Consider the following 16,193-nt stretch of genomic DNA (forward strand, 5'->3'; position numbering starts at 1 on the left):
GTGTCCTACCATAACTATGCAGAAGACACTCAGATTAACATCTCGCTGACAGCAGGTGAACATGGGCCCGTGAACTCATAACAGATCACTGTGTGGATGCAAAACAACTCTCTCCAACTAAACTCAGACAAGACTGAAGTCATTGTCTTTGGCCCACAAAAATCACTGGAATCACTTAGTTTAAAAGCTAAAAATCAGGTTAGAAATCTCGGGGTAATAATGGACTCGGATCTAAACTTTAACAGCCACATTAAATCCATAACATCAACAGCCTTTTACCATCTCAAAAACATGGCCAGAATCAAAGGTTTACTGTCTAAACCAGACTTAGAGAAACTTATTCATGCATTTATCTCCAGCAGGTTAGACTTCTGTAGCAGCCTTCTGACTGGACTTTCTAAAGGAGCTGTAAGACAGCCGCAGAACATCCAGAGAATTTTTGGAAATTCATGTAACTTGTACTTTCTGTTGAATGTCAAGTCAAGTCAAGTCATTTTTATTTGTATAGCCCTTAATCACAATTAGTCTCTAAGGGCTTCACAAGTTATTACATATAAGAAGTTTAGGTTATTCGTATGCTATAGAGTAGAAGTGAGTTTTAAGCTTAGATTTGAACATTTCCACCGAGGTTGCAGATCGGATCTCAGGGGGAAGAGCATTCCACAACACCGGTGCCCGGTGTGTCAGGAAAAGTATTTTCTCCAAGGCATCTTGTATCTAGAATTTCTCTTAGCTCGAGTAGCTCATATGTTGAGGTTTTATAACATATTACACATGCGTAGTGACCAGTGTTCCCTCTAAACTGCGCGCGTGCGCAATTGCGCACTGCTCGCACATTCTCAGCGCACAAGAAAATCTAGCCAGCTCACAAAAATCAGGGCTCGAAATTGCTAATTAAGAAGCGACTTAAGTCAAAGTTACAGTGCATGAACGTAAAAATACAGGGGTTCCCCTGACGTTGTGTCCTAAATGCAGTATTTTGAAGTCGAGTCGAAGGAGAACGAAGTTGAGTAAAGTTAGTAGAGAACCGGCTTCTTCGGCTCAGCTCACTAAAAGGAACCGGCTCTATCGAGTCCTATTAACGGCTCTTCAGGTTGTTTTTACTTCTTTCATCCCAACATGACCAAATATTATGTAAAATTATGCACAACATGACTTAAAGGAAGGGGGATTAGAAAAAAAAAGAAAAAAATACCAAAATGAAAAATTAGTGAAAAGCTGAGAAAAAAAAGAAACAAAGGAAGAGAAAAAAAGAAAAAAAAATGTATAAAAAAGGCCCGAAAAAAAAGAAAAGAAAGAAATTTAGGAAAAAAGTAAATAGAGAACAAAAAGAAAAAAGTAACACCTCGGAATTAAAAAAAAAGTAAAAAAAAACGGAAAAAAGAAGAAAAAGTTTGTGTTGCGTTCAAATTATTTCCAATTCTATCAAGTGAATCTTGTTGCCAACATTGTACTTCCACTAAAAAATGTGATTAAGTACAGTTCTGTATCTTACAACCGACTCAATAAGCCCCCAAAAATGTTAATATTATGCGACAAAATATATCAGGAAATAAAAAGAAATGGATATCTTGCGAAAGAATTGTAAGAACAAACGACGTTTGTAGGCCGTACAACCTTTGAGTCAATTCATTCAAAAGAGAAAAATAATTTCGCATTGCCGGAAACTCAGCAAAATGTAACTTCATGTCAAGTTTTGGACATGTTTGATAATTAATTATCTTGCCACACTTGGGATTATGGTTGCTCACTGTAGTTTCAAGCGTTGCTCACCGACTTTGTGTGAACGCTAAGACCCGTGGAAAATTACAGGGAACATTGATAGTAACACTTTTTCCAATGCAACTGTACTGTGAGTGACTTAAATAATGAGTACATTCAGAGATGCTTTACATGAAGGAGTGGTTACATTTATTTTACGTATCAATTAAATTTAGTGAGATTTACATCAGGCGCTTTGAGGACAGCCATTAGGCCGTGTTCCTCGGCGAAAATGAGTTTGACACCCCAGATATAAAGGCAAACAAGATCGTGGTAAACTCAGGAGAGCATGTAGTCATCAGGGAAGGCGTAGGGGAACATGTGTCGGATGGGTTTGGAGCACACGGCGCCTCCGCCGTTCGCTCTGTGGGCGCATTCGTCATTGTCGGTGCGGCAGGCTCCGCAGTGGCAGTTGAGAGCAACAGGGTAGGTAAAAACGGCACTGGCAGCTGTCGGACATCCAGGCAGCCGGGTGGTGCGATATTCCAACTTGTCGTAGGTGCAGCCGGACTGGACCAGGAAGCGCGTGCCGAATATGTCCCGAATGTTGCTGTCCTGCTCACCGTACACAAGTAGTTCAATGTTAGTATTCAAAACAGTCCCATACCCAGTGCACCGCTCGCACATTCTCAGCGCACAAGAAAATCTAGCCAGCGCACAAAAATGAGGGCTCAAAATTGCTGATTAAGAAGCGAATTAAGTCAAAGTTACAGTGCATGAAGGTAAAAATACACGGGTTCCCCTGACGTTGTGTTCTAAATGCGGTATTTTGAAGTCGAGTCGAAGTAAAACGAAGTTGAGTAAGGTTAGTAGAGTTTTGTTGAGAACCGGCTTCTTCGGCTCGGCTCACTAAAAGGAACCGGCTCTTTCGGGTCCTCAAAGGCTCTTCAGGTTGTTTTTGCTTCTTTAATCCCAACATGACCAAATATTATGTAAAATTATGCACAAAATGACTTATAGGAAGGGGGAATAGAACAAAAAAGAAAAAAATACCAAAATGAAAAGGTAGTGAAAATCTTAGAAAAAAAAACCCAAAGGAAGAGAAAAATAAGGAAAAATTTAGAAAAAAGCCAGAAAAAAAGAATAGAAAGAAATGTAGGAAAAAAGTAAATACAGAACAAAAAGAAAAAAGTAACAGCTCGGAAAAAATAAACGCAATAAGATTTTTTTTAAAGGAATTAAAAAAAAAGTGGAAAAAAACCCACGAAAAAAAGAAGAAGAAATTTGTGTTGCATTCAAATAATTTCCAATTATATCAAATGAATTGATTTAGTTGCCACACTTGGGGTTGCTGTTGCTCACTGTTGTTTTAAGCGTTGATCACCGACTTTGTGTGAAAAGCTCAGACCCGTGGAAAATTAGAGGGAACATTGCTTTGGATTATCAATTTGGAACTATTTTCAATAATTTTATCTTGTACAGACGCTGCCCAACGAACGAGATAGGCTTGCGGACGATCGTTCGTAAGTTGAATTTGTCCGTAAGTTGCTTCAGTGCCATATTTTGTATATTTAGGTTTGTATAAGTATGTTTAGGGCTTGTATAAATCACCTGTATTGTTTTGTACTAAAAAAATAAACATTTCATAGAATAATATGCTCTACAAAGATAAATAAATTTGAGTTTATCTTACTTTTGTAAGATGCGCTTTAAGAGGTCCTGCTCCGTGGTAAAAGTGCCTTGCTATATCAGGTATGTCAAAGGTGCAAAATGCGGGCTTAAAGATTTCATCCGGCTTGCCATAGTTTTCAGAGAGTTTCAAACAATGTTCCCTGTAATTTTCCTTACGGGTCTGAGCGTTCACACAAAGTCGGTGAGCAACGCTTGAAACAACAGTGAGCAACCATAATCCCAAGTGTGGCAACTAAATCATTATCAAACATGTCCAAAACATGACATCACGTTACATTTTGCTGAGTTTCCGGCAATGCAAAATTATTTTTGCAAGATACAGAACTGTTCTTAATCACATTTTTTAGTGGAAGTACAATGTTGGCAACAAGATTCACTTGATATAATTGGAGATTATTTGAATGCAACACAAACGTTTTCTTCTTTTTCCGTGTTTTTATCTACCGGTACTTTTTTAAAAATTCCTTTTTAATTGTGTTTATTTTTTCCTGGCTGTTACTTTTTTCTTTTTGTTCTCTATTTACTTTTTTTCCTTTCTTTCTTTCTTTTCTTTTTTTTCAGGCTTTTTTCTAAATTTTTCCTTGTTTTTTTCTTTTCCTTTTGTTTCTTTTTTTCTCAGCTTTTCACTCCTTTTTCATTTTGGTATTTTTTTCTTTTTTTGTTCTATTCCACGCTCCCTTTAAGTCATTTTGTGCATAATTTTACATAGTATTTTGTCATGTTGGAATTAAAGAAGCAAAAACAACCTGAACAGCCGTTTAGGACCCGAAAGAGCCGGTTCCTTTTAGTGAGCCGAGCCGAAGAAGCCGGTTCTCAAAAAACTCTACTGACTTTACTCAACTTCGTTCTACTTCGACCTTGACTTCAAAATACCGCATTTAGAACACAACGTCAGGGGAACCCTTGTATTTTTACCTTCATGCACTTGACTTAATTCGCTTCTTAACTAGCAATTTTGAGCCCTCATTTTGTGAGCTGGCTAGATTTTCTTGTGCGCTGGCTCGATTTTCCTGTGCGCTGAGAATGTGCGGGCAGTGCGCGATTGCACACGCGCGCAGCTTAGAGGGAACATTGGTGTCAAATAAATAAGCAAATCACTGTCATTTCTATCAAAAGTTAGGATTTTTGTTTACATGAATGCAAACCAAATGCTCTCTCTGTCACTAGAGGGCAGTTTACACACAAACTAGTTAGTAGAAGCCGGATTTCTTCTTCGGGGTAGATACCACACGCCGGTAGAAGCGGACGGAGACACTACAGTCATTTCCTGCAAAAAGGTGCACACAATACAAAATCCAACGTACAACAATGTCCGGATATTTTTCGACAACACGAAAAAAATGTTCGTATCTACCATTTGAGTGGTCGTAAGTAGGGGAGCGTCTGTACTTGTACGTTGAGAAACTGCTTTTATTCGACTTAACATGAGCCTCACCTAAAGGGAAGTGACTTAATTCAGGGATCAGAATGGAGATTTTCATTTTCAGCTGAAATAGCCAGGGTCCAGGGGCCGTAGGCCCCGGCCAGGTCCAGGGCGGAGCCCCCCTGAAGCCAACAGCATTTATCTTATTTGCTATGTGAAAATTGCACTAGAATGAATTAAATCCAACAAAACAGAAACCATGTATTATATATATATATATATATATATATATATATATATATATATATATATATATATATATATATATATATATATATATATATATATATATATATATATATATATATATATATATAAATTTAAAAAATAATAATATATTGACATTAAAAGCATTTGTAATATTGAACATGATCATGATGATACAAAATAATTTATTTTAATCATGTTTATAACAAATTTTAAATTTCGTTTATCCTGTTCTAAATATTGTATAAACACAAAAGATAAAATAATTTCATAAATAAAAAGATTTATAAATACCTCAGATTGGGATTTTCTGTCACACAGGGGAACCAGTGGTTGACTGCTGCTAGTATTTGAAGTGGAAGGATTTGGAACGGACAATAATGTTGAACCGGTGGTGTTACTGTTAGTTTCACTGCCGATTTTAAATGCGGATCCGAGTGCATAATTTGATCGCCGGCAAGCTATTTTTGCTTTGTGCTTGTTCATTTTAGCATGATCGAACCGTGCCACACAACCTCGCGTACCATAATTGATCAGATCGACACAGTATAGACACTTTGCTTTCCCTGGAACATCACACTTTGCGATGAACAGGCTCAAAGTTTCTGTAACTTCCTCGATCTTTGCGCCGATTTTAACGTTTACTGTGACAGTCTTCTCCAGCCATAACCACTTAAATTTATTCTTGATTCCTTTATCTATCTCGGAGACAAAAGCCTCGTCTTCTTTTCTTAGTATTTTCATATTTACTTTTTCAAACACTCATTTCACCGTTTGAAAAGACCGGAAAAAGCGCCATGTTTGAGAAAGCCAATGCTCTGAACAAAAGCTCCGCTGATTGGTTATCAGCGAACCTATCGACCAATGGTCTAAATGCTAACTTGGGGTGATGAAACAGTCACGTATCATACCTCACCCCCCCAAAATATTTTCTCATCGAATTTAGACGATTTACGGGAATGACCTTTGGAAATCTGCGGATCCGCGGAAAATTCTGATCCCTGTTAATTGTCAGCCATTTTGCTGCTAAATGTACCCAATGAATCAAAAAGCTTACAAAACGTTTGGCAAAAAATGAGAAGTAAAATAATGCAGTTTGGTCATGTTGCCTCTTTGTAGTTTGTATTCTTCCTTGTGCTTTGTAGCACTCTTTTTCAGTTGCACCACACAACACAGCAACATCTAATTTTCGAATTATACACAGTGTACCTTTAATGGTCAATTCGCTTTATTGCTATATATTTGTTTGATATACAAAAACGTTCTGTCTCCAATGAAAATGAAATCCACAAAAAAAAACAAAAAAGAAAAAAATACCGAAATGAAAAAGTAGTGAAAAGCTGAGAAAAACAAAACAAAAGGAAGAGAAAAAAAGAAGGAAAAATTTAGAAAAAAAAGCCAGAAAAAAAGAAAAGAAAGAAATGTAGGAAAAAAGTAAATAGAGAACAAAAAGAAAAAAGTAACAAAAAAGTAAAAAAAAACACCAAAAAAAAAAGAAGAAAAAGTTTGTGTTGCATTCAAATAATTTCCAATTATATCAAGTGAATCTTGTTGCCAACATTGTACTTCCACTAAAAAATGTGATTAAGTACAGTTCTGTATCTTACAACCGACTAAAAGGAAGTGACTTAATTGTCAGTCATTGTCGAATTATACACAGTGTCCCTTTAATGGTCAATTAGCTATATTAGTAATGATATACAAAACGTTCTGTCTCCAATAAAATAAAATCCATATGTCATATTCTCTGCTGTATCTGCGTTTGCCCAAGGTCAACTTTACTGGTCTTTTTCTGTGGTGTGAAATAACGCCATAATAATGGCATTATTGCCATCTACTGGTAAAGAGTGTAATGGATTATCGTTTTTTTTTTTTTCTTTTCTTAGCATTATTTTGCTATGACCAAAGCCCGCGACCAATTCACCACTTGAGAAACACTGTACTAGATTACAGTAGTACGCTTAAATCTCTGTGACACATTGTAGTGAATTCATTGAACTAGGTATCCATCCATCCATTATCTGCACCGCTTATCCTCAGTAGGGTCGCGGGGTTGGTGGAGCCCATCCCAGCTATCTTCAGCCAGTGGGCAGGGGACACCCTGAACCGGTTGCCAGCAGAGACAGAAAACTCACTCGCTCATTCACACTTAGGGACAAGTTGGACCGGCCAATTAACCTGAAATGCATGTTTTCGGAATGTGGGAGGAAACCGGAGTGCCCGGAGGAAACCCACGCAGGCACGGGGAGAACATTCAAACTCCACACAGGGAGGCTGCGGTAGCTGGACTTAAACACTGAACCTCCGCACCGTAATTATTATTAGTTATTGTGATTAAAGGCTGAACAAATAAACGTGATGTGACTGGAAATGAAAATGATATGATCATTTGTTAAGGATCACTCATGCCTATGTGTAAGAAATCAGGTGGACCGTGATTAGCTATTACCAAAACACTGGCTGATTGTGACAACATGTCATTTTCAAAAGTAAACAGGCCATCTTCGGAAATGGTTTCAAAAAGGCGGATATTGTTTCTTAACTAATGCTCTTAAATCTACCATACACAGGGTAGGATATCCAGATCATACTAATATTTTATTTATGCAGTCCAAATTATGAAAATGAGATGATTTAGTAACATTTTTCACTGCACAACCGCTATTTAAGGTCAACAAAAACATAGCGCCAGAAAACATCCATAAATTATTCATTCGGAAAGAGGGAAATTATAACTTAAGGGGCTGGAGTGAATTCATAATTCCAAAGGTGAGAACCACCAGGAAAAGTATGTGTGTGTCTGTGTGTGGAGTCAAACTTTGGAACGGATTGCAAGACGAGATCAAACGGTGTCCAACTATTCACTTGTTCGAATCTAAATACGAAAAAACATTCCTGGCGGAGTACAGAGATGAAGAAAATGGGGTATGAGGGATACGAGAGATTGGGAATAGTGCGTCTAGTTAACTGTGGGTTATTGTTGCTATTCTTCTATCAAAAATGTTATTATTAATATCATATATTTGTTGTTATATCATTGGTGTATTTGGTGGGGAAGATGAAGGGGTAGGGAATATAAGCATATGCTTCTTACTACCCCTTTTCGAACATATTATGTCAAATCATTTTGTTGTTGAGTTATTGTTTTTGTTCTGTTTTTGTTTTAATGTTCGAATAAAGTTTTCATTCATTGATTCAAATCTCAATAAAAAGGCCAAGTTGTATTAAGTGGCGTTTGTATCAATAATTGTTATTGGGTCCTTTGGGTTTGTTTCTGCTATTTCATAAATTTCCTGCTCCTCTTGCACTCTTTGCACTACTGTAAAATACTATACATAGCCATAATTATTTAGTATATTATTAGTACTCAATACTCCAACTCAATACAACATTTTATTTATATCTGTACATTATATCTGCGGGTCAAATGTATCGACATTTCGTTCTGTATACACGTGTACTAGAATGACAATAAAGTAGATCTGAATCTGAATCTGAATTTTCTGTGTTATTGATGCATCTCATGCAAACTGTTTTTGCAGACTTTTTTAAGATTTCTACCCTCATGAAACTCTTAACTGTAGCTTTTAGGCTCATGTTACTCGATTTGCACAACCAGAAAAACAGGAAGCTGTTTGGCCTTTTTCACTTTTCGACTTTTTTTTCTTTTTTGTATGTGGGAGTGTTCACATTTTTTAAAAAGTGTTAATGATGTTGTGTGTCATACAATGAGTAAGGAAGACTTAATAGTCAAGTCCTGTTTATTTGTGACGCCCTTAATCACAAGAAGTCTCATAGGGCTGCACAGACCACAGACTATTGCAGACCACAGACTATTATGACACATCCCCTACATAAGGGCAAGGAAAAACTCAAAAACCTCAACATAAGGAAAATGAAGAAATCTTGAGAAGGGATAGTCTCAAAGGGCTGCACAGACCACAGATTATTGCAAACCACAGACTATTATGACACCATTCCCTGATCTAAAACCTACATAAGGGCAAGGAAAAACTCAAAAACCTCAACATGAGGAAAATGAAGAAATCTTGAGAAGGGATAGTCTCAAAGGGCTGCACAGACCACAGATTATTGCAAACCACAGACTATTATCACACCATTCCCTGATCTAAAACCTACATAAGGGAAAGGAAAAACTCAAAAACCTCAACATGAGGAAAATGAAGAAACCATGAGAAGGGATAGTCTCAAAGGGCTGCACAGACAACAGATTATTGCAAACCACAGACTATTATGACACCATCCCCTGATCTAAAACCTACACGAGGGCAAGGAAAAACTCAAAAACCTCAACATGAGGAAAATGAAGAAACCTTGAGAAAGGACCGCGGGCAACACGTTCGAGACTCCTGCACTTCAACATATGACATCTAGTGGTCAAATATCACAATTCAGAGTTAGTACATCTTTTTCATGGCCTAATTCAAGCACCTTTTAGAGCCAATTTTCGGAACCCTAAAATCTGTTGAAAGACCTACCTTGTAGCCCAAACCCTAACTCTACATCTAACCAGGGTTGGGTAGGGTTACTTTATCAACTTTACCTTTTCTTTTTTTCGGGCTTTTTTCTTAACTTTTCCTTCTTCCTTTTGCTTCTTTTTTTCACTACTTTATCATTTTGGTATTTTTTTCATTTTTGTTCTATTCCCCCTTCCTTTAAGTCATTTTGTGCATAATTTTACATAATATTTGGTCGTATAGGGATGAAGAAAGCAAAAACAATCCGAAGAGCCGTTTAGGACCCGAAAGAGCGGGTTCATTTTAGTGAGTCGAAGAAGCCGGTTCTCGAAAAACTCTACTGACTTCACTCAACTTTGTTCCACTTCGACATTGACTTCAAAATACCGCATTTAAAGCACAGCATCAGGGGAACCCATGTATTTTTACCTTAATGCACCGTAACTTTGACTTAATACGCTTTTTAATTAGCAATTTCGAGTCCTCATTTTTGTGAGCTGGCTAGATTTTCTTGTGCGCGGAAAAGCTCTGGGTAGTGGGCAATTGAGATTGAGATTATTTTTAAGGAATTAAAAAAATGTTGAAAAAAAAAACATGGAAAAAGAAAAAAAAGTTTGTGTTGCATGCAAATAATTTCCAATTATACCAAGTCAATCTTGTTGCCAACATTGTATTTCCACTAAAACATGTGATTAAATACAGTTGTGTATCGTGCAACCGACTAAATAAGCCCCCCAAAATTTTAGTATTATGCGACAAAAGATACCAGGAAAAAAAAGAAATGTCACGAGGAGGAGCGGACCAGAACGGAGGCAGGAGGCAGGAAGGGAGAACTCAATTGCGTTGACGATCAAAAATTGTATTTAACAAAATAAAAGTCGTCCAAAACTCCGGGACAAAACAGAACAAAAACATTCTTACACTCAGAATGGGCAAGTACAGGTTTCCTCCGACTCAAACTAAACAGGACAGGGCATAACAGAACGGAAAATGTGTAATGAGCCAACCCCCGCAATACCCACAACCCAACCTTAATAATAATAATAATAATAATTTCCTTGTATTGTCATTCTGTGTAACAATGTACACAGAACGAAATGTCGATTGCACCTGACCCGTTGTAGCGAGCCGATGCAGCCGCAGCCAACAGAGGGCGCCGCCGACCACTTTTTAAGTCTTAGGAATGACTCGGCCGGGGCGCGAACCACCGACCTCCCAGTCGTAGCACGCATGCAAATAAGCTGATTTACTACAGCCGGTGCCCAGGGGGCGGGGCCAGCCGGTCGCCACGGCGACCATGCTGGACACGATAAGAAATGGAAATCTAGTGAAAGAATTGTAAACAAATGACGTTTGTAGGCCGTACAACCTTTGGAATAATACATTTGTCAATTCCTTCAAAAGTGAAAAATAATTTTGCATTGCCCGAAACTTGATGTCAAGTTTTGGACATGTTTGATAATGCTTTAGTTGCCACACTCGGGATTGCCGTTGCTCACTGTTCTTTCAAGCGTCGCTCACCGTGGAAAATTACAGGGAACATTGATATCAAGGAGCAAGCACCATACGAACCTTGGAGTAGCAAAATCCCATGCACATGGTGGTGTTGATGGCCACGCAGAAGTCACACTCGGGTTTCTCCACGTACAAGGTGTAATCGGTGGCGATGCACTTTGAGGCCGTCGGCCGAGAGAGGAGCGAGAGGAGGCAGCAGGCCAGGAAGGTGTTCATCTTGGACCAGGTTTGGAATCACCTCGAGAAGAAGACACTATTAAATGATGTCACTGTGAAATGTTCCCTTGTGGTCACTTCTGCATCACTTACATGAGAAAAGCTGGAGGATGCTGGGACAGAGATTCCTTGGGGCCACTTATATCCTCCGTGCATTTTCCATAATGTATCGTCCGTCGTCTCGTCTAGCCTTTTATCTCCCATCTGTGATCGAATGGAACCACTCATAAGTCCATTACGTTGACAACATGAATTACTTATTTTCCGTGAACATGCAGTAAAGATGATCTACGGCCAATGTCCCCTGTAATTTTCCACGGGTCTGAGCGACGCTTGAAACAACAGTGAGCGACGGCAATCCCAAGTGTGGCAACTAAGTCATTATCAAACATGTCCAAAACTTGACATCATGTTACATTTTGTTTTCGGCAATGCGAAAAATGAAGTGACTAATGTATTATTGCAAAGGTTGTACGGCCTACAAACGTCGTTTGTTCTTACAATTCTTTCACAAGATTTCCATTTTTTTTTCCTGGTATCTTTTGTCGCATAATACTAACATTTTGGGGGGCTTATTTAGTCGGTTGCACGATACAGAACTGTATTTTATCACATTTTTGAGTGGAAGTACAATGTTGGCAACAAGATTGACCTGGTGTAATTGGAAATTATTTGAATGGAACACAAACTTTCCTTCTTTTTCCCTGTTTTTTTCTTTTTTTTTAAATTCCTTTAAAAAAAAATCTCATTGTGTTTATTTTATCCGAGCTGTTACTTTTTTCTTTTTGTTCTCTATTTACTTTTTTTCCCTACATTTCTTTCTTTTCTTTTTTTCTGTCTTTTTTCAAAATTTTTCCTTCTTTTTTTCTCTTCATTTTGTTTCTTTTTTTTCTCAGCTTTTCACTACTTTTTCATTTTGGTGTTTTTTTCTTTTTTGTTCTGTTTCCCCTTCCTTTAAGTCATTTTGAGCATAATTTTAATTAATATTTGGTCATATAGGGATGAAAGAAGCAAAAAAAACCAGAAGAGCCGTTTAGGACCCGAAAGAGCCGGTTTCTGTTAGTGAGTCGAGCCGAAGAAGCCGGTTCTCGAAAAACTCTACTGACTTTACTCAACTTCGTTGTACTTCGACCTTGACTTCAAAATACCGCATTTAGAACACAGTGTCAGGGGAACCCGTGTATTTTTACCTTCATGCACTGTAAAGTTGACTTCATTCGCTTCTTAATTAGCAATTTTGAGCCCTGATTTTTGTGAGCTGGCTAGATTTTCTTGTTCGCGCAGCTTAGAGGGAACATTGCCGACAAGAAGGTGCCATGGGAACATATCTTCAATTTTGTTCTCATTTATGATAATATTCGAGTTACATTTTCTTCAATTGATGTACTTTTGATCAGTGGTGCCAAACGGGCTGAATGCGGGCCGAATTAGGACCGCTAAGGGATTGAATCCGGCCCGCGAGACAATGCTGAAGGAAACGCAAGGGAAGAACGAGCTGCAGGTTGAAATATGTCAATTTGATGTTGCCAAAGAAAGGTGCCTCAAACAAACGCTGTACTTGTATTTCTCTCTCTCTCTCTCTCACTCTTCCCTCTCTCTGTCTCTCTCTTTCGCTCTTGCTTTTCGATCACTTTTGCTCTCGCTTTTTGCTTTCTCTTTCTCGCTTTTCGCTCTTTCTCTCTTGCTCTCGCTTTCTCTCTCCCTCTCTCTCTCTTGTTTTTCTCTCTCTCTGTCTCTCTCTTTCGCTCTTGCTTTTCTATCTCTCTTGCTCTTGCTTTTTGCTTTCTCTTTCTCGCTTTTTGCTCTCTCGCTTTTCGCTCTCTCTCTCACTCTCACTTTTTGCTCTCTCTCTTGCTCTTCTCTCTTTCGCATGATTTTGGCTTTCTCTCTCTCTTTAGCTCTCACTTTTCTCTCTCTCTCTCGCTATTTCTCTCTCGCTAACTCTCTCTCTTGCTTTTTGTTGTCTCGCTCACACTTTCACTCTTTTGCTCTCTTTTCTCTCTCTCTCGTGCGCTTTTTGTTCCCTCTCGCTTTTCTCCATCTCTCTCGCACTTTGGTTATTTCTCTCTCACTTTTCGCTCTCTTTCTCTCTCTTTCTTTCTTTTTCTCTCACTCTTTCTCTTTCCCTCTCTCTTGCTTTTTTCTCTCTCTTTCTGTTGCTTCTCTCTCTCACTTTCTTTCTCTCTCTCTCTCTTGCTCTTGCTTTCTCTCTCTCTCTCTCTCTTGCTTTTCTCTCTCTCTCTTGCTTTTTTCTCTCTCTCTTTCTCTATTTCGCTCTTGCTTTTCTATCGCTCTCGCTTTTCACTTCCTCTTTCTTGCTTTTTGCTCTCTCTCGCTCTCTCACTCTCACTTTTTGCTCTCTCTCTTGCTTTTTGTTCTCGCTCTCTCTCGCTCTCACTTTCACTCATTTGCTCTCTTTTCTCTCTCTCTCGCACTTTTTGTTCTCTCTCTCTCTCTCTCGCTTTTCTCTATTTCTCTCGCACTTTTGGTTCCCTCTCTCTCGCTTTTCTCTCTCTCTGTCTCTCTCTCTCTTGCTTTTCTCTCTCTCTCTCTCTCACTTTTTGTTTTCTCTCTCTTGCTTTTTGCTTTCTCTCTCCCTCTCTCTCTCTCACACTTTTTGTTATCTCTCTCTCTCCCTCTCTCTCTCTCTCTCCCTCGCTTTTTCTCTAATCTACTAGTCCGGCCCCCGAAAGAATGTTTATGTTATTGTGTGGCCCCCGAGTTAAAATGAGTTTGATGTATGGGCAAAACACGTTTTTGGGAGGATTTTGATCAGTATGTTTGAATATTCTACAAAGTTGAAATTGATATACTTGAGTTTCAGTGTTCTTGAAGATACTCTAATCCAGGGGTCTCCAGCGTGGTGCCCCCAAAGGACAGCTGAAGTACCCGCAGATCTGTTCTGAAAATAGCTCACCAATGCTGGGTCATAGTGATTTTATAGAAAAACGATTTTTCTGGAGTGGTTGACTGAGTCTATTTAACTCTTCTTTCTATAACAAACCTGGTAAAATGACAGTAAGAACCAATGTTCCCTGTAATTTTCCTTACGGGTCTGAGCGTTCACACAAAGTCGGTGAGCAACGCTTGAAACAACAGTGAGCAACGGCAATCCCAAGTGTGGCGGTAGGTAAAACTTTAGTAAACACTCAAAATAAGAACAGAAGACCACAATGGATTTTGAACTTGCAAGGAGGACCGAAAGAGTTGCCTCCAGATAAGATAACTCCATCCCGTCCTAAGGCTTCCTTATTAGACCCCTCTTTTTTTTACATCTTCAAGGTAAAAAAAAACATTGGACAATAATTGTTAAAATAAGGAACTGGCATCATATGGAATCTCCTTTCCATTTGTCCAATATCAAAACCGAATAAACTTATCAAGGTGTATGACTTGACAGTCTCACACAATTCCACAGTTTATACGCGATGAAAGTGTCAACAAGGTTGTTGGCTAAGGCTAATATATGTGCTAATATATGTTGCTGTTTTTGGTCTGTGTGTGTGTCTTGTAAATAATTGATTTCAATAAAAAGAAAACAAGCATTCCTGACAGCATAATATATATCAAAGACAATAAAGTGTATTAAAGTCCGATGGATTAGGTCCTATTTTTGACTAGTTAAAAGTGTAACTAAAGCGAGAGCAAGGGAGAGAGAGAGAAAGCAAAAAGCAAGAGAGAGAAAGCAAACAGCAAGAGAGAGAAAGCAAGAGAGAAAACAAAAAGTGACACAGAGAGAGAGAGAGAGAGAGAGAAGTGAGAAAGAGAGAGAGAGCAAAAAGCAAGAGAGAGAACCAAAAGTGCGAGAGAGATAGAGAAAAGTGTGAGAGAGGAAAAACAAATAGTGCGAGAGAGAGGAGAGAGAGAGCAAAAAGAGAGAGAGAGAGAGAGAGATAACAAAAAGTGTGAGAGAGAGAAGGAGGGAGAAAGCAAAAATCAAGAGAGAGAAAACAAAAAGTGAGATAGAGAGAGAAAAGCAAGAGAGAGAACAAAAAGTGTGAGAGAGAGAGAAAAGAGAGCAAAAGAGTGAAAGTGAGAGCGAGAGGGAGAGTACAAAAAGCAAGAGAGAGATAGCGAGAAAGAGAGATAAGTGAGAGTAAAAGAGAGAAAGCAAAAAGCATATGAAAGAGAGAAGAGCAAGAGAGAGCAAAAAGTGAGCGAGAGAGAGCAAAAAGCCAGAGAGCAAAAAGCGAGAGAGCAAAAAGCGAGAAAGAGAAAGCGAAAAGCCAGAGCGAGAGAGATAGAAAAGCAAGAGCGAAAGACAGAGACAGAGAGAGAGAAAAGCAAGAGACAGAGAGAGAGAGAAAAGCAAGAGAGAGAGAGAGAAATCGAGAGCAAGAGAGAGAGAGAGAAAGTAAAAAGCAAGCGAGAGAGAGCGAGAGAGAGACGCAAGAGAAAGAGAGAGAAAAGCGAGAGAGAGAGAGAGAGAGCAAGAGAGAGAGAGAGAAAGCAAAAAGCAAGCGAGAGAGAGAGAGAAGCAAGAGAAAGAGAGAGAGAAAAGCCAGAGAGAGAGAGAGAGAGAGAGCGAAAGAGAGAGAGAAAGAGAGTGAAAGAGAGAGAGAAAGAGAGCGAAAAGCGAGAGAGAAAGAACCAAAAGTGTGAGAGAGACAGATAAAAACAAGAGAGAGAGAGAGAGAGAGAGAGAGAGAGAGAGAGAGAGAGAGAGAGAGAGAGAAGAAAAAGTCCAATGGATTAGGTCCTATTTTTGAGTAGTTAAAAGTGTAACTATCAAAGGGATTATACTTTAAAATGACTATGTGTTTTCACATTATGCCAGCAGGTTCATAGAGCACTGTTTAATGAAGTATCATTTTTGGGTATCAAAATTATCCTCGGCAATGATTCAACAAATGGTTAGATAAGGACCCCACACTGCCTTCAGGTCTTTTTTAGTACAGTTGTTTCAAGTTTATGATGCTTTCTGTCGGTTTTTTATGCCCTTGAGACAAGATAACGCGTTT

General features: G+C 38.7%; 1 protein-coding gene across 2 annotated transcripts; it reads right to left on the bottom strand.

Moving 5' to 3' along the window:
• Positions 1–1,885: 1,885 nt before the first annotated feature.
• On the bottom strand, positions 1,886–11,437 carry tshba (thyroid stimulating hormone subunit beta a). 2 transcript variants are annotated; one of them, XM_088337271.1, is made up of 3 exons: positions 11,326–11,437; positions 11,074–11,254; positions 1,886–2,316 (listed from the first exon to the last, which is right to left on the bottom strand). In XM_088337271.1, exons 2-3 carry the CDS (start codon positions 11,230–11,232, stop codon positions 2,041–2,043), a joined length of 435 nt encoding a protein of 144 aa, XP_088193397.1. In that variant the 5' UTR covers positions 11,233–11,254; positions 11,326–11,437; the 3' UTR covers positions 1,886–2,040. The 2 variants fall into 2 exon arrangements, with proteins under 2 accessions (XP_088193397.1, XP_088193396.1); XM_088337270.1 differs by having other exon boundaries at positions 11,074–11,334.
• Positions 11,438–16,193: the final 4,756 nt, after the last annotated feature.

This window comes from Urocampus carinirostris, chromosome 6 (assembly GCF_059441175.1).
Source record: "Urocampus carinirostris isolate Australia breed hairy pipefish chromosome 6, RoL_Ucar_1.0, whole genome shotgun sequence".
In the NCBI taxonomy this organism is placed as follows: Eukaryota; Metazoa; Chordata; class Actinopteri; order Syngnathiformes; family Syngnathidae; genus Urocampus; species Urocampus carinirostris.